Source organism: Nerophis ophidion, linkage group LG20 (genome assembly GCF_033978795.1).
Source record: "Nerophis ophidion isolate RoL-2023_Sa linkage group LG20, RoL_Noph_v1.0, whole genome shotgun sequence".
Lineage (NCBI taxonomy): Eukaryota > Metazoa > Chordata > Actinopteri > Syngnathiformes > Syngnathidae > Nerophis > Nerophis ophidion.
This window is the reverse complement of record NC_084630.1, coordinates 46015221-46031530: the sequence shown is the minus strand read 5'-3', so window position 1 is coordinate 46031530 and position 16310 is coordinate 46015221. Positions and strand designations below refer to the sequence as shown.

Below are 16310 nucleotides of genomic sequence, written 5' to 3'. Positions count from 1 at the left end.
TCATGCTATTTCCCTAAACGGTGGTGTGGATTGCCGAACGACAGGTGGCGGCACCGGTCTGTGGCGATTGCGGACCGCAGCCGTGACACTTCCTGTAGAAATCGGGGATAAGTGCAGCAATGAAGACGTGTGACTGTTGCGTAGAGTAAATAAACCAACACAGGATATGACCAGTAGCGACTGGTCAAGACAGTAAGTTTCTGAATAAGCTATATTTTGGTGGAAAAAAAAAAGCAATTGACTTTAGTGGAAAAGAAAACGGGAGAAAGTTCAGGGTCCATGACACGATCGCGTTATATTGAACCGTGTTATATTGAATTTTGAGTGTACCCCGATCTAAACCTGACAAACACAATACTGTCTGAGCAACTAATCTATATTCAATTGCGCACATTGAACCTAGAAGCTGTAACTGTCTTAGAACAGAGTGATCATTCTATACTAGACGATTACGAGACGAGGGTCCTATTATGGTGTGTTCAAGGACCACTGAACAGATTTAGAAAATCTTTATATGTGTACCAGCCTTTATTGAGATTGCTGCCCAACCAAGCAAAATATGGGTAAGCGGAAGAAAACAGATGTTTGTCGGTCAATAGCTGTATTTTCAATTATTTTTTGCAAAATACATATTTCCAAAATTTCGAGAAAAAAAAAGTACATTGGCAACTTGAACGTGTTTCCGTTACAGTGTTTTGCGTCTCGAGCCGTAATTCTTGTAAAATCTCATCCTGAAACACTCCACTTTTAGGAACATTTTGGTGCCACTGTTTTTGCCGTGATGTCAATAGATATCAAAGGCAGGGGGTGATCGCTCAAAGGCAACATCCTTACTGCCCCTTTGACATTATTCGAGCATGTAGGTCTCAGAGCCTATGGGTCGGCCACTATTGCTGGGAAGGGATCTGTGAGACAGCCCAGTGCGCCGATGCCGCGTAGCTCTCCCAAGCCAACCGATTGGAAGAGAGATAGGACTACCCGTCTGCCCCACTTGTCCTGCGTTGGCACCCTGCCGGTTCATTTATATGTGACCAGCTGTAAATGCGAAAAAATGTGTTTCCAGCCTGCTTTTGCGAAAAACTTCAATATCGAAAACCACTTCATGAGAGCGCACAGGTTAATTACGATATTTGAGAGTTTTTTATATATTTTTTTTATAAATATGGGTGTTGTCATTACCATGCGATAGTTAGGTTTTGCGCATTTCTAGGGGTAATGAAAACGCATCTAGAGAAACTCCTTTCAGTAGCACACTTTTGTAGTAGTTCCTACTTACTTATAACTAATCATTATGTTGGCAGAAACCATCCCTTGGATTTGCACACCATGATCCATGACTCATAGAAAGTAGCACAAAGTTTGCAATACTTCTATTGAAATACAGTGGTGTGGTATTTAGGAGTAAAATGGCCCTACGTGCAGCCCTTGAGTACATCCCATTTGACCAATCCAAATAATCTAAACTTTAGACTAAGGAGTCATTACACTCGTACTCTACAAAAACTTTTTAGGGCATTTTTTGGGTGATCAGTTTTGCTGCAGTCGCCGCAAATACAAAATTTTAGTATCAAGGACATGCAGAGCGCGCTGGAAAGACTTCAGTTTAGGCATTAACACATAGAAATATGTACAAGACTAGGGCACTGTTATCAATTAGTGCTTAAAGAACTCTCAGAACAGTGAAGAGCCAACATTCATTGGTTGTTCACTGACCTGTACAAGTGCTACTGACCTCAAATGGAAGAGGATAATCGAAAATGTGACGTTTGAATTCCAAAGTCGGTAGAACAGTGCATGATGTGTACGCACAGATCAGACCTGTGATAGAACCTTTTTAGGTAGGGCATACTCACTTGCATCTGACGTCTCACTCTGCGGTTCCACCCTGACCTGGGGTGATGTGAGATGGAGGGTGAGAGTCAGAGCTGACTCCTTGGTGCTTTTTACAATGATGGCTGCATCCAATGGACATGGGACCACTGTGTACAACCCGGCAGAATCGGTCTGTTACAAAGAGGAACAGCACGTTAAAATACCAAAGACCGACTGACACACTCACCCCAAATATTAATTTAAAAAGGTTGTTTGTGCATCTTAGACCCAGAACAGTTAACAGCAGAATGTGTACAATGACATAATCGGCTCGCATGAGCCAATATGACACACAGTAATTGGGAAAAAAAGTAATTTGCATTGCCTTACAACTGTGGATGTTAAAAAGAAACCATTATTTTTGGAATTTTGCCTATTGTCCACAATCATCATACGTAACATGATGTTATATCTATTTTTTTTATCATTTCTAAATATTAAATAAATGTGATCAAAAGTTTGCTTACAATGGAGCCTACGGGTTCCTTGCAATTCCGCCCATACAGCCCTTAAAAAACATCCAAACACCTCCATTGAGGTTTTATACATGATGTAAGTATATATGTAATCAGGATTTCCTGTGGCGGTGAGTGCGTGATCACAATGATATCATGAGTACTGTGCAACGATATGATTTTCTTTAAAAAGGCTAAAAAAATAAATCCGTTATTAGTATTAAAAAATATATATGGTGTAAATTTAGAACAACTAGCAATACATCTAGTATTTTCTGGTGTTATTATAAAATGTACTTGAGTTTGGAGACTCTGAACCAGTTGGAATTGTGCTGTTAGCTACCATAAGATTGGTAATAAAAGTTAAAAAGAGCATTGGCCTTTATGTGATTTCTTTTAGGAGCTACAATAGCTTATATTACTTTATTTGTTGGCAAGTACAAATAAAGCCCTTATTTTCAAGGGGTGGCAGTAATAAAAATGCATCAGTTACATTAGGGGAAACCCTACTAACGTAGTTTTAGTTTATATTTAATAATATCATATTTTGATCATTTTAAGCATTGATTTCAAAAACGCATCACAACTTTTGCTGTTTTTTTCCTTTATTTTTAAAGATTCCTGGCTCCCAACCTTGTGGGAACAGTTTGGAGCAGGCCACTTCCTCTTCCAACATTACTGTGCACCAATGGACAAAGCAAGGTCTATAAAAACATGGATGACAGAGTCTGGTGTGGATGAACTTGACTGGCCTGCACAGAGTCCTGACCTGAGCACATTTGGTATGAATTAGAACAGAGACTGAGAGCCAGGCTTTCCCGACCAACATCAGTGTGTGACCTCACAAATGCGCTTTTGAAAGAATGGTAGAAAATTCCTATAAACACTCTCCGCAAACTTGTGGACAGCCTTCCAAGAAGAGTTGAAGCTGTAATAGATCAGATGCTACTGACAGTCCCTGACACAAGGCTGAAGTTTAGAGGTGACAGAGCTTTCGCCGCTGCTGCTCCAAAGCTCTGGAACGACCTACCTCTGCTTGTTAAACAAGCCTCCTCTCTTCCTGTTTTTAAATCTCTCTTAAAAACATACTTTTATTCCTTGGCTTTTAACACAGTGATATCCATCCTGCATAAAAGATAGTATGAGAACCGAGCAAATAACACAACACAAACTTTTAACCTGCCCATTGTACAGCACTTTGGCTACCCCTGTGGTAAATTTTAAATGTGCTTTATAAATAAAGTTGATTTGATTTGATTAATAGCTGCAAAAGGTTGACTGACATCATATTGAACCTTATGGGTTAGGAATGGGATGACACTTCAAGTTCATATGTGAGTCAAGGCATGCAGCCAAATTGTTTTCGCAATATAGTGTAACTGCTACAATCCAGCCTGTCCAGGAAGGCTCGAGACGAGGAAACATTGATCATCATGTACAGTGAATGTTACAATCTAACACGTAAGATTCAAACAAAATTTTCATTTTTTGTGCAGCGCTAGTGTGGACCAACTGTTGTTTTTATGACATGAAACATTTGCAACTGTACCTCTAACTGGCTGCCCAGACTTTCAGCCACTTGTTGAAGCAAAGTGATGGTGGGCTTGTTGAAACATAAGAGCACCAGTTCCAGGTTCATGTCTCCTTTGAGCAGAAGTCCTTTGGCCAGCAGGCCCACCCTCATGATCCCATGCAGGGCACGTTTTTGTGCACTTGCACTACGTAGTGGAGGAGGCCAAAATCAACATGAAAGAGAAAAGAGAGAAAAAAATTAATCCAGGTTAGTTCAAAGTTTACCATATAAACAAATTATAAACCTACTATTTGGTTAACTTACCTTTTGGCCTCTTGATTTTCTTTGAGTATCTGTTTATCAATTTTTTCAGGCACATTTTTTAGTGCGCATTCCACATGGGAGACAATTGTCTGCACCGCCTCTAGCTCCACTGCAGAGGGGTAAATCTCGGCATGTTTGGCCATCATGCGGTGATCGTTTGGCCCCATGAATATCGGGCTAGGCAAAGCAGCCTTTGGGGGAAGAGCAGGGAAAAACAACCAGAAAGCGTTAGCTTTGTTATGGAGCACATATTTATCGTCATCCAAATTAGCATTGCATCAAACCAGTGTCTAACCGTTATCCTGCTAAGGGTCAAAGGGAAGCTAAAGCTATCTTTGTAGACAGAGTGAGACGCAAGGAACACAGTGGACTGATTGGTAGTAAATTAATTGGCATATCGGATTTATGTGCAGCACGTGTGGCATCAAGTACAAAACCAGTGAACTTGGCATGTTGTGTTAATATAAATGAAAACAGAATACATTTATTTGAAAACCCTTTTCAACTTATATTAAATTGAATAGACTGCACAGACAAGATACTTAATGTTAGAACCGGTAAACTTTCTTATTTTTTGCAAATATTAGCTCATTTGGAATTTGATGCCTTCAACATGTTTTTTAAAAAGCTGGCACAAGTGGCAAAAAAGACTGAAAAATTTGAGGAATGCTCATCAAATCCTTATTTTGAACATCCCACAGGTGAACAGGTGGGTGCCAGGCTTTGGTATAAAAGCAGCTTCCATGAAATGCTAAGTGATTCACAAACAAGAATGGGGTGACGGTTTCCACTTAGTGAACAAATGCATGAGCAAATTGTCCAACAGGTTAAGAAGAACATTAGTCAACGAGACCTATTGCTAGGAATTTAGGGATTTCACCATCTACTATCCGTTATATCATCAAAAGGTTCAGAGAATTTTAAGAAAGCAGCAATGCCCATGACCTTCGATCCCTCAGGCGGTACTGCATCAAAAACAGACAGCGTGTAAAAGATATCACCACATAGGCTCAGGAACACTTCAGAAAACCACCGTCAGTAACTACAGTTTTTCAATACATCTGTAAGTGAAAGTTAATACTCCACTATGCAAAGCGAAAGCTATTTATCAACAACACCCAGAAATGCCGCCAGCTTTGCTGGGCCCGAGCTCATCTAAGATGGACTGATGCAAAGTGGAAAAGTGTTCTGCGGTCTGACGAGTCCACATTTCAAATTGCTTTTGGAAACTGTGGATGTTGTGTCCACCGGACCAGAGAGGAAAAGAACCATAGAAGAACCAGAACTGTAATAGGCGCAAAGTTCAAAAGCCATCATCTGTGATGGTATGGGAGTGTATTAGTGCCCAAGGCATGGGTAACCCACACATCTGTGAAGGCACCATTAATGCTGAAAGGTCCGTACAGGTTTTGGAAAAACATATGTTGCCATCCAAGCAACATCTTTTTCATGGACGCCCCTACTTATTTCAATAAGACAATGCCAGGTCACATTCTGCACGTGTCACAACAGCGTGGCTTTGTAGAAAAAAAGAGTGCGGATACTGGACTGGCCTGCCTGTACTGCATACCTGCCTCCCATGGAAAATGTGTGGCACATTGTGAAGCGTAAAATACGACAACGGAGACCCCGGACTGTTGAACAACTTAACCTGTACATAAAGCAAGAATGGGAAATAATTCCACCTGAAAAACTTAAAAAAATGGTCTACTCAGTTCCCAAAGGTTTACTGAGTGTTGTTAAAAGGAAAGGCCATGTAACAGTGGTAAAAATGAGCATGTGGTCTCCGCTTTAATAGGCACCGTGCATCGAAAAACCACAGGGTGCATTGACTATTTAAACAGATACCTATTGTGAGGAGAGAAGTATTTGATACGCTGCTGATTTTGCAAGTTTTTCCACTTACAAAACATGTAGAAGTCTGTAATCTTTATCATTGGTACTTTACAACGGCGAGTGACAGAATCAAAAACAAAAATAGAGAAAATGACACTGTCTGGTTATTAGGTAATTAATATGCCTTCTATTGCATCACATAAGCATTTGATATGTCAGGAAAACAAAACTTAATATTTGGTAAATAAATCTTTGTTTACAAATGCAGAGGTTAGACGTTTCCTATAGTTCTTGACCTGTTTTGCACACACTGCAGGAGGGATTTTGGCTCACTCCTCCATACAGATCCTATTGAGATCTTTCAGGTTTTGGGGCTGTCGCAGTACAATACGGACCTTCCTCTTTCTAAAGAGTTTCCATTTGTTTTCAGGTCTGGAGACAAGCTAGGCCGATCTAGGACCTTGAGATGCTTCTTATGCAGCCACTCCTTAGTGGCACTGGCTGTGTGTTTCGGGTCGTTGTCATGCTGGATGACCCAGCATCAGCCCAATTTCAATTATCTTACTGAGGGAAGTAGATTGTTGACCAAGATCTCATGGGCCCATCCTAACTCCCCTCAATAAGATGCAATGGCTCTGTCTGCTTTGCAGAAAAGCATCCCAAAGAATGATGTTGCCACCTCTGTGCTTCATGGTTGGGATGGTGTTCTTGGGATTGTACTCATCCTTCCTCTTCTTCCAAATACCACGGGTGGAGTTTAGACCAAGAAGCTCTATTTTTGTCGTATCCGTAGGCATGACCTTCTCCCACTCCTCCTCTGGATCATCAAGATGGTCATTGGCAAACTTGAAATAGGCCTTGCCATGCGCTGGCTTGAGAAAGGGGACCATGGGTGCAATGTAGGATTTAAATCCATGACGGCGTAGTGTATAACTGATCGTTTTGAGATTGTGGTCTCAGCTCGTTGACCAGGTCCTGCTGTGTAGTTTTGAGCTGATCTGTCACCGTTCTCATGATCATTGATGCTCCACGAGGTGAGATCTGGCATGGAGATTGACCATTGTCTTGAACGTCAATTATTTAAAAATAATTGGGGTAATAACCACTGGCTTGAACAAGAAATGCATTAATTAGCTTAAAATACCTTACTCTTCAACTTTCTCTCCTTACTTTTGCCAGGTGTGAACTCGTTTAGGTGTGCAACCAGCTGCCGACGCGCTTCTTACATGCGATTTAGACAAACTTTTTCCCCCCCAAAATAAAGCAATGAGGAATGCTTACGATAATTGAGCTTTTTTTTTTAACTTATTATATATAGACAATAGTACTTACACAATAGACTATATCCATTCATACGATATATCATTAAAATGTGTTTTTATGTTTAAAAAAAAAAGAAAAAAAAACTTATTTTGAAAGTCTGGTGGATTTAATTTCTCAGTGACATTGTAGGGGAAACCCTGTATATATTAAGGCAGTTTTTACATGCATGCAATGTGCCATGTTATATTTTTTGTTTACTGAAGTCTTTTGTTCAAGACAAAAGTATTGCTTCTCAGAGGATGCTCTTAAATTACTTATTTTTAAAATTATTCCACAAAAAGCACTATTTTTTATGGACTAAAAAGAACAACCATTAATCAAATTTTTATTTTGCTAAGAGTAAGACGGAGTGTATGCAGTGTCCTTTCAAACTACAACTTTTAGTTAGAAAAAAAAGAAAACCTTGTTTTGAATTAATTAAACTTGTGATTAAGGGCTATATAAATAAAATGTGATTGATTGATTGAATTATCTGTCAATTGTATTCAATGGTCGAAAATTGATGGACGGAGGGTTTCTTCAAAAGGTAAAGAAAAACAAAATCTGTAATAATTGTATATCAAATTTTTTGTGAAAAAAATCTGAGATTTTATTTTGATCTACATATCTATCGCCCTGGCCTATCCAAAACATTCTTGCCACTTCAATTTATAAATTAATATTTTTAAGTATTTTTTTAGGAAGTATAGCACAATATTACCGTGATAACATTGTACTATGATATTTTGATACTGTTACATCCCTAATATATCGCGATATAAATTTTAGGCCATATCGTCCAAATTTATTTTGGAGTCCTGTGACCTAAAAGTGTCTCCAAGTACCAACATAGGCAAAACAATGACTAACTTTGTAGAATATTCTAAAAATAAGGGACTGAGGTAATATTAATCAGGTAAAGAGGGGTACCGTGTGATACTGTGGATGATCCGCTGGCTCTATTTCAGCAATATAGTGGTGGTAGTGTCTCAGCTCGTCCTCATAGCACCGACAGTCATACCAGTAGCGCAGCTCCTCATATCTGCAAAGTGAGTAGAATACATTAAAGATTTTGTAACTGTTCCACAAGAGGCTGCTAAACCGCATATTTTGTAACTTCACATACACGGTAACAGGCTTTGCCTTAGTATGTATGTACTGCAAGATATTTGCAATAAGCAAAAACATTTTCAGAAGACAGGTCAAGTCTATATTTTTTAGGTCTTTATCGTATTTATTAAACATTTCCCTTCAACTTGGTGTAACATTCATATGCAGACTTAAATCATGGCGAGTGGCCCAAAAAAGTAAAGCTCAAATTATACCCATTCAGAAAGATCCCAACATTATAGTTAGATAGTATTAATCCTACAGTCTAAGTATAATCTTTACAATAGATCTTTTTGTCGCTGTGGAATATATTGTACTAGATTGACTGCATCACTTCATTCAGTGATGATAAACAATAATATTTTTTATGTTCTAACTTACAGCACTTTGACTGATGGGTCTGTTTTATTTATTTTATATTATCTGAAGCAATATTATTAGTTAGTGTGTTTGCCTCACAGTACGAAGGTCGTCCTGAGTAGTCAGAGTTCAATCCCGGGCTTGGGATTTTTCCGTGTGGAGTTTGCATGTCCTCCCCGTGAATGCGTGGGTTCCCTCCGGGTACTCCGGCTTCCTCCCACTTCCAAAGACATACACCTGGGGATAGGTTGATTGGCAACACTAAACTGGCCCTAAGGTGTGAATGTGAGTGTGAATGTTGTCTGTCTATCTGTGTTGGCCCTGCGATGAGATGGCGACTTGTCCAGGGTGTACACCGCCTTCCGCCCGATTGTAGCTGAGTTAGGCACCAGCGCCCCCCGCGACCCCAAAAGGGAATAAGCGGTAGAAAATGGATGGATGGATGAACTCAACGTCAAATTTGAGGAAACACATCGCGGTAACGTTAGTAGATATTTTGGCTGTCACGGGCTAATGTTAGCTTCCCTGCTATGAATCACTGTCAAATGAACGTAGTTTGGATATAACTTATTAATGTAATGCACCCTCATAGACAGACAGAGACACACACACTCACGCATGCATACAAAACACCAATCAGAAGTGCCCATGTGTTCTCAGGTGCAGCCCACACCTATCAGACTTTATGATTTGCGTAAAGGCTACCTTGTTATTTTCCTTTGTTTATCTCTGCCTACTGAGCTTATGGTGCTGTTACGTTATTGTGGCTCAATTTGCCTTAATTGTTTTTAATTTAATGTATTATTACATAATATATTTCAATATAATATTATATAAATAATAACATTTTTAAAATAATATATTTTCCCCCCTGGGGATTTTTAAAGTATTTTTGATTTCTCCATCCATCCATCTTCTTCCGCTTATCCGAGGTCAGGTCGCGGGGGCTGCAGCCTAAGCAGGGAAACCCAGACTTCCCTCTCCCCAGCCACTTCGTCTAGCTCTTCCCGGGGGATCCCGAGGCGTTCCCGGGCCAGCCGGGAGACATAGTCTTCCCAACGTGTCCTGGGACTTCCCCGTGGCCTCCTACCGGTTGGACGTGCCCTAAACACCTCCCTAGGGAGGCGTTCGGGTGGCATCCTGACCAGATGCCCGAACCACCTCATCTGGCTCCTCTCCATGTGGAGGAGCAGCGGCTTTACTTTGAGTTCCTCCCGGATGGCAGAGCTTCTCACCCTATCTCTAAGGGAGAGACCCGCCACACGGCGGAGGAAACTCATTTCGGCCGCTTGTACCCGTGATCTTATCCTTTCGGTCATGACCCCAAGCTCATGTTCATATGTGAGAATGGGAACGTAGATCGACCGGTAAATTGAGAGCTTTGCCTTCCGGCTCAGCTCCTTCTTCACCACAACGGATCGATATAGCATCCGCATTACTGAAGACGCCGCACCGATCCGCCTGTCAATCTCACGATCCACTCTTCCCTCACTCGTGAACAAGACTCCTAGGTACTTGAACTCCTCCACTTGGGGCAGGGTCTCCTGCTGTGCTGTGCCCGGCCGGGCCCCATGGGAACAGGCCCGGCCACCAGGCGCTCACCATCGTGCCCCACCTCCGGGCCTGGCTCCAGAGGGGGGCCCCGGTGACCCGCGTCCGGGGTAGGGAAATCCGGGTCCATGATTTTTCTTCTTCATAAAGGTCTTCGAGCTGCTCTTTGTCTGATCCCTCACCTAGAACCTGTTTGCCTTGGGAGACCCTACCAGGGGGCTTTATGCCCCCGGACAACATAGCTCCTAGGATCATTGGGACACGCAAACTCCTCTACCACGATAAGGTTGCAGTTCAGAGAGGAGATTTTCAAAATGGCGGAGGCTTATTTCAACAATTTGAAATCGCATAAAGGGAAGATTAAGAGCTATTCAGTAGGATTTAAGGTCCAAGCTATTGAATACTGGAATGCTAAAAAGAACAGTAAGCAGCTATGTTTTATTAATTATACCTGTGGAGCCAACAGTCCAATAGACAGGCGGGGCATGCTAGTTCACCAGCGAGCGACCTGACTGAGGTTTTATTGAAAAATAAACAAAGTCAAACTGCTCAAGCCATGCTCTTTTCTGGTGGTCCTGGGATAAATAGAGCACCCACGGAGCAGAACCAGAGGGAAGTCGCCCACACCCGAGCTAACTGATAGCAGCGGTCGGATAGCAGCTTCCTGAGAGACTTTTTAAAAGTGAAGAAAGATAAGGAATACTTCTATAAACAAGCCATCGATGCCCCTGGCGTCTCATTTACAAGCAAAGGTAAGACCACCTTTCATTTATTTTTTATTTAACGGCAGCCTTTACAACCAGGCAAAATCCCATTGAGATCAAATATCTCTTTTCCAAGGGAGACCAGGACAAGAGTGCAGCAGCAAGGTTACATTAAAAACAGTAAACCTAAAACATCACATTTACAACATTAAAACTTGCTCATATGACACATGTGCATACAGACAAGGTAGACCGCAATCCTTTCACAGAAACTTTAAACTCATTTAATGTAACAAGGGTTTTAAGTTGAATATTCAATTGCAGGTTATTCCAAGCCTTCGGTGCTGAAAATAATAACCATAATAATGGTTTTTATTTTTTTATTTAATGTGCTTTTCATGATGGTATCCTTACATCACACTCAATTTTTTACTGCTTTTAAATTTTTAGCGCCTGCTTACTTTTACCGCATGCCTTGAATAAGCGCAGGAGTGAGAAGAGGTTTTAAATTAATTAGCGCCCCGGCGGCTATTCAAGGAAATACGGTACTCCTTACTTTTACTTGAGCAATAAATCTCTAAAGCAGTGGTTCTTAACCTTGTTGGAGGTACGGAACCCCACCAGTTTCATAAGCACATTCAACGAACCCTTCTTTAGTGAAAAATAAAATGTTGTTTTTTTTCAAATTCAAGACAAAGTTATATGTTTTTGGTAACACTTTAGTATGGGTAACATATTCTAAGTAATAAAGACTTTATTTACAAGGGATAGGGTTAGGACCGGGGTTATAATAAGGCCATGCCGAATAAGGCATTAATAAGTACTTAATAACGACTAGTTAAAGTCCTACTGAAAGCCACTACTAGCCACCACGCAGTCTGATAGTTTATATATCAATGATGAAATATTAACATTGCAACACATGCCAATACGGCCGCTTTAGTTTACTAAATTACAATTTTAAATTTCCCGGGACTTTTTTCTTGAAAACGTTGCGTAACGATGACGTGTACGCGTGACGTCAGGGGCTCTTATGAATATGAGCGCTGCGCACACACACAGCTAAAAGTCGTCTGCTTTAACGGCATAATTACACAGTATTTTGGACATCTGTGTTGCTGAATCTTTTACAATTTGTTCAATTAATATTGGAGAAGTCAAAGTAGAAAGATGGAGTTGGGAAGCTTTAGCCTTTAGCCATACAAACACACGGTGATTCCTTGTTTAAAATTCCCGGAGCTGAAACTTTACTATGGATCAGAGCGCAGTCAAGCAGACATGGATCACGACCACATGTCAACCAGCAGGTTTTGGTGAGAAAATTGTGGTTGAAAAGTCACCACTTGACGGATATCAGCTGAACTTGTGTCGTCCTTACAGCTGCCGTCGACACCCGTGGACAAACCCCTCTGACTATCAGGTACTATTTAACCCACTAAAACACTAGCAACACAATAGAAAGATAATGGATTTCCCAGAATTATCCTAGTAAATGTGTTTAAAAACATCGGAATACATCCCAATGCTATCGCATTTTTTTTTTCTAGTCCAACGCTATCAATATCCTCAAACACGAATCTTTCATCCTTGCTCAAATTAATGGGGAAATTGTCGTTTTCTCGGTCCGAATAGCTGTTTTTGTTGGAGGCTCCCATTAGAATCAATGTGAATATATGGGGAGCCATCAACATGTGACGTCATCTTCTGCAACTTCTGGTAGAGGCAGGGCTTTTCTCCAGTTGCGAACTTTATCGTGGAGGTTCTCTACTAAATCCTTTCAGCAAAAATATGGCAATATCGCGAAATGATCAAGTATGACACATAGAATGGACCTGCTAACCCCGTTTAAATAAGAACATCTCATTTCAGTAGGCCTTTAAGAGCCAATTTGTTACTGATTAGCATGTTACTAAGCAACTAATTAATGGTGAATATGTTCCCCATACTTAAATGTTACCATGTGTTTTTACTGGTGCACAAAATGAAGCGTGCATGAACATCACCTTGTTCAAAGAACAAAACCAACACGGTGCATAAACTCACAACAAATTACACACCTGCAAATCAGTGTGACTTCTGCTGTTGCTGTATCCGTAATACGCCGATAGGGAGAAGTTTTTATTTACACGATGAATCGGGTGTGTTTTGACCTCCGCAGAACCCCTAGGGTTCGATCGAACCCGGGTTAAGAACCATTGCTCTAAAGTAACAGTACTCTTACTTGAGTACAATTTCTGACTATTCTACCCACCTCTGATCAAATTTTAATTCAAGGCTACGGCAACATATGGAGATATGCATCGTGTATCGCGATACGGCCTAAAAATATCGCGATATTAAAAAAAGGCCACATCGCCCAGCCCGAAGTGAAGACATAGTTTACCTCTCAAACTCATGCGGGTGAAGCCGGTGTCCTTGTTGGATGAGGTTGTCCCAGTGCAGAAGCTCCTCGTAAGCGTGGTGCTCGTCCCACCTAGCCGCCATGCTAGCACCTTCTCCTTAACGAAGCTTGCACCTGTATTGGAAAGGTCTTTTGAGTCAAAATAGGAGTAACCGATCGGCGCATTTCTGTTACATTTTTAAAAAAAGCATAAACAAATGCTGGTGTTATGACGTCATTGAATGTATAGTTCGTCGAAGGCTAGTGTTTATAGCACTGGCGCATTTCTTTGCTAGCCAGTTCGCTAATGTCCGCCACGATGATCTCGGCTCATGTTGCTTTCAACTACGGCCTTTTCTACATCTGGTAACGTCTGTCACTGCAAGGTGTTTACAGTCCTTTATATTTTCAGGGCTTACCTTGGTCAAAAAGCGAGTAAATCAGTTTGTACTGCCGACCTTTTTGACGGGGATACCTTTTTTGTCGGTGACGAGTCGCTTATATTTGACGTCATAAACAGCGTGCTGATCAGATGCATTCTAAACGAAAGATTGTAAATTTAGGAGGAACCGACTTACATTATTTGTCACAGAACGTCATTAAACCAATATTTTTACATTTATATGTGTGTATAGAAGTTAAAAATAAATAAATTAAAGAACGCTCTGTAGTTGGTGTCATTCTAACAATGAAGATTGAACAAAAATGGCACCTCGAGTTAAGTATGGGTTATCTCTCACTGTAATAACAGCTTTGACTGCGTATCCGCCATTTCAGAAAGCCAATGGTCAAATTGTGACAATAAACGACGACAATCTAGAGCAGTGGTTCTCAACCTTTTTTCAGTGATGTACCCCCTTGTTTTTGGGTTTTTTTAATTCAAGTACCCCCTAATCAGAGCAAAACATTTTTGGTGCAAAAAAAGAGATAAAGAAGTAAAATACAGCACTATGTCCTTAGTTTCTGATTTATTAAATTGTATAACAGTGCAAAATATTGCTCATTTGTAGTGGTATTTCTTGAACTATTTGGAAAAAAATATATAAAAACAACTAAAAACTTGTTGAAAATCAAACAAGTGTTATGAGAGTAGAGTATGTGTGTGTGGGCGCGGGCGCGGGCGAGTGACGTCAGTAAGTGAGTGGGCGAGCGAAGAGAGAGAGCGGTGGCTGAGGGCGGGGGCGTGGCTAGTGTTTGTGTGTGTGGGATGTTGACGGTGAAGTCACACCAAAATAATGTTGACGGTGAAGTCACACCAAAATAAAGAAGCCACGAGTTTGCAACTAAAAACTGGACTCGTCATTATCCTCATAGAGTCCGGAACTGTGAAGACCCACTGCCGGGTAAAGTAAAGGGTGTTGCCCCGAGAAGTATCGGCCCTGCGCTCCTTGACTACGGTCCAGGCGCCGGAAGCAGAAAGGTGCAACACAAGTGATTCAATTATAAATGCAGATTTCTCCACATAGAAGTAATCATCAACTTAAAGTGCCCTCTTTGGGGATTGTAATAGAGATCCATCTGGATTCATCAACTTACTTCCAAACATTTCACAAAAAAAGAAATCTTTAACATCAATATTTATGGAACATGTCCACAAAAAATCTAGCTGTCAACACTGAATATTGCATTGTTGTATTTTTTCACAGTTTATGAACTTACATTCATATTTTGTTGAAGTATTATTCAATAAATATATTCATAAAGGATTTTTGAATTGTTGCTATTTTTAGAATAATTTTTTCAAATCTCACGTACCCCTTGGCATACCTTCAAGTACCCCCAGAGGTACGCGTACCCCCATTTGAGAACCACTGATCTATACCAATGGTTCTCAAATGGGGGTACTTGCAAAGGGTACGTGAGATTTTTTTTTAAATATTCTAAAAATAGCCACAATTCTAAAAATCTTTTATAAATATATTTATTGAATAATGATTGTAGCTGAGATAGACACCAACGCCTCCCGCGACCCCAAAAAGGGAATAAGCGGTAGTAAATGGATGGTATGTACTTCAACAAAATGGAGTGGCGACTTGTCCAGGGTGTACACCGCCTTCCGCCCGATTGTAGCTGAGATAGGCACCAGCGACCCCAAAAGGGAATAAGCGGTAGGAAAATGGATGGATGGATGGACTTCAACAAAATATGAATGTAAGTTCATAAACTGTGAAAAGTAATACAACAATGCAATATTCAGTGTTGACAGCTAGATTTTTTGTGGACATGTTCCATAAATATTGATGTTAAAGATTTCTTTTTTGTGAAGAAATGTTTAGAAGTAAGTTGATGAATCCAGATGGATCTCTATTACAATCCCCAAAGAGGGCACTTTAAGTTGATGATTACTTCTATGTGGAGAAATCTGTTTTTATAATTGAATCACTTGTTTATTTTTCAACAAGTTTTTAGTTATCTTTATATCTTTTTTTCCAAATAGTTGAAGAAAGGCCACTACAAATGAGCAATATTTTGCACTGTTATACAATTTAATAAATCAGAAACTGATGACGTAGTGCTGGATTTTACTTCTTTATCTCTTTTTTTCAACCACTATGGATTGAACTTTCACAGTATCATGTTAGACCCGCTCGACATCCATTGCTTTCGGTCCCCTAGAGGGGGGGGGTTGCCCACATCTGAGGTCCTCTCCAAGGTTTCTCATAGTCAGCATTGTCACTGGCGTCCCACTGGATGTGAATTCTCCCTGCCCACTGGGTGTGAGTTTTCCTTGCCCTTTTGTGGGTTCTTCCGAGGATGTTGTAGTCGTAATGATTTGTGCAGTCCTTTGAGACATTTGTGATTTGGGGCTATATAAATAAACATTGATTAAACATTGATTGATTGTTCTGATTAGGGGGTACTTGAATTAAAAAGAATGTTCACAGGGGGTACATCGCTGAAAA

General features: G+C 40.5%; 1 protein-coding gene across 1 annotated transcript in view; it reads right to left on the bottom strand.

The window, feature by feature from the left end:
- The window catches only part of LOC133539215 (interleukin enhancer-binding factor 3-like), a 29932-nt gene extending 15967 nt beyond the window's left edge, over positions 1-13965 (bottom strand). Inside the window, exons 1-6 of the mRNA XM_061881380.1 lie at positions 13827-13965; positions 13411-13542; positions 8233-8344; positions 4165-4355; positions 3877-4045; positions 1854-2004 (exon numbers count right to left, since the gene is read on the bottom strand). Of these exons, the coding sequence (XP_061737364.1) occupies positions 1854-2004; positions 3877-4045; positions 4165-4355; positions 8233-8344; positions 13411-13511 (724 nt within the window). The 5' untranslated portion in view covers positions 13512-13542; positions 13827-13965. The remainder of the gene's footprint in view (positions 1-1853; positions 2005-3876; positions 4046-4164; positions 4356-8232; positions 8345-13410; positions 13543-13826) is intronic.
- Positions 13966-16310: the final 2345 nt, after the last annotated feature.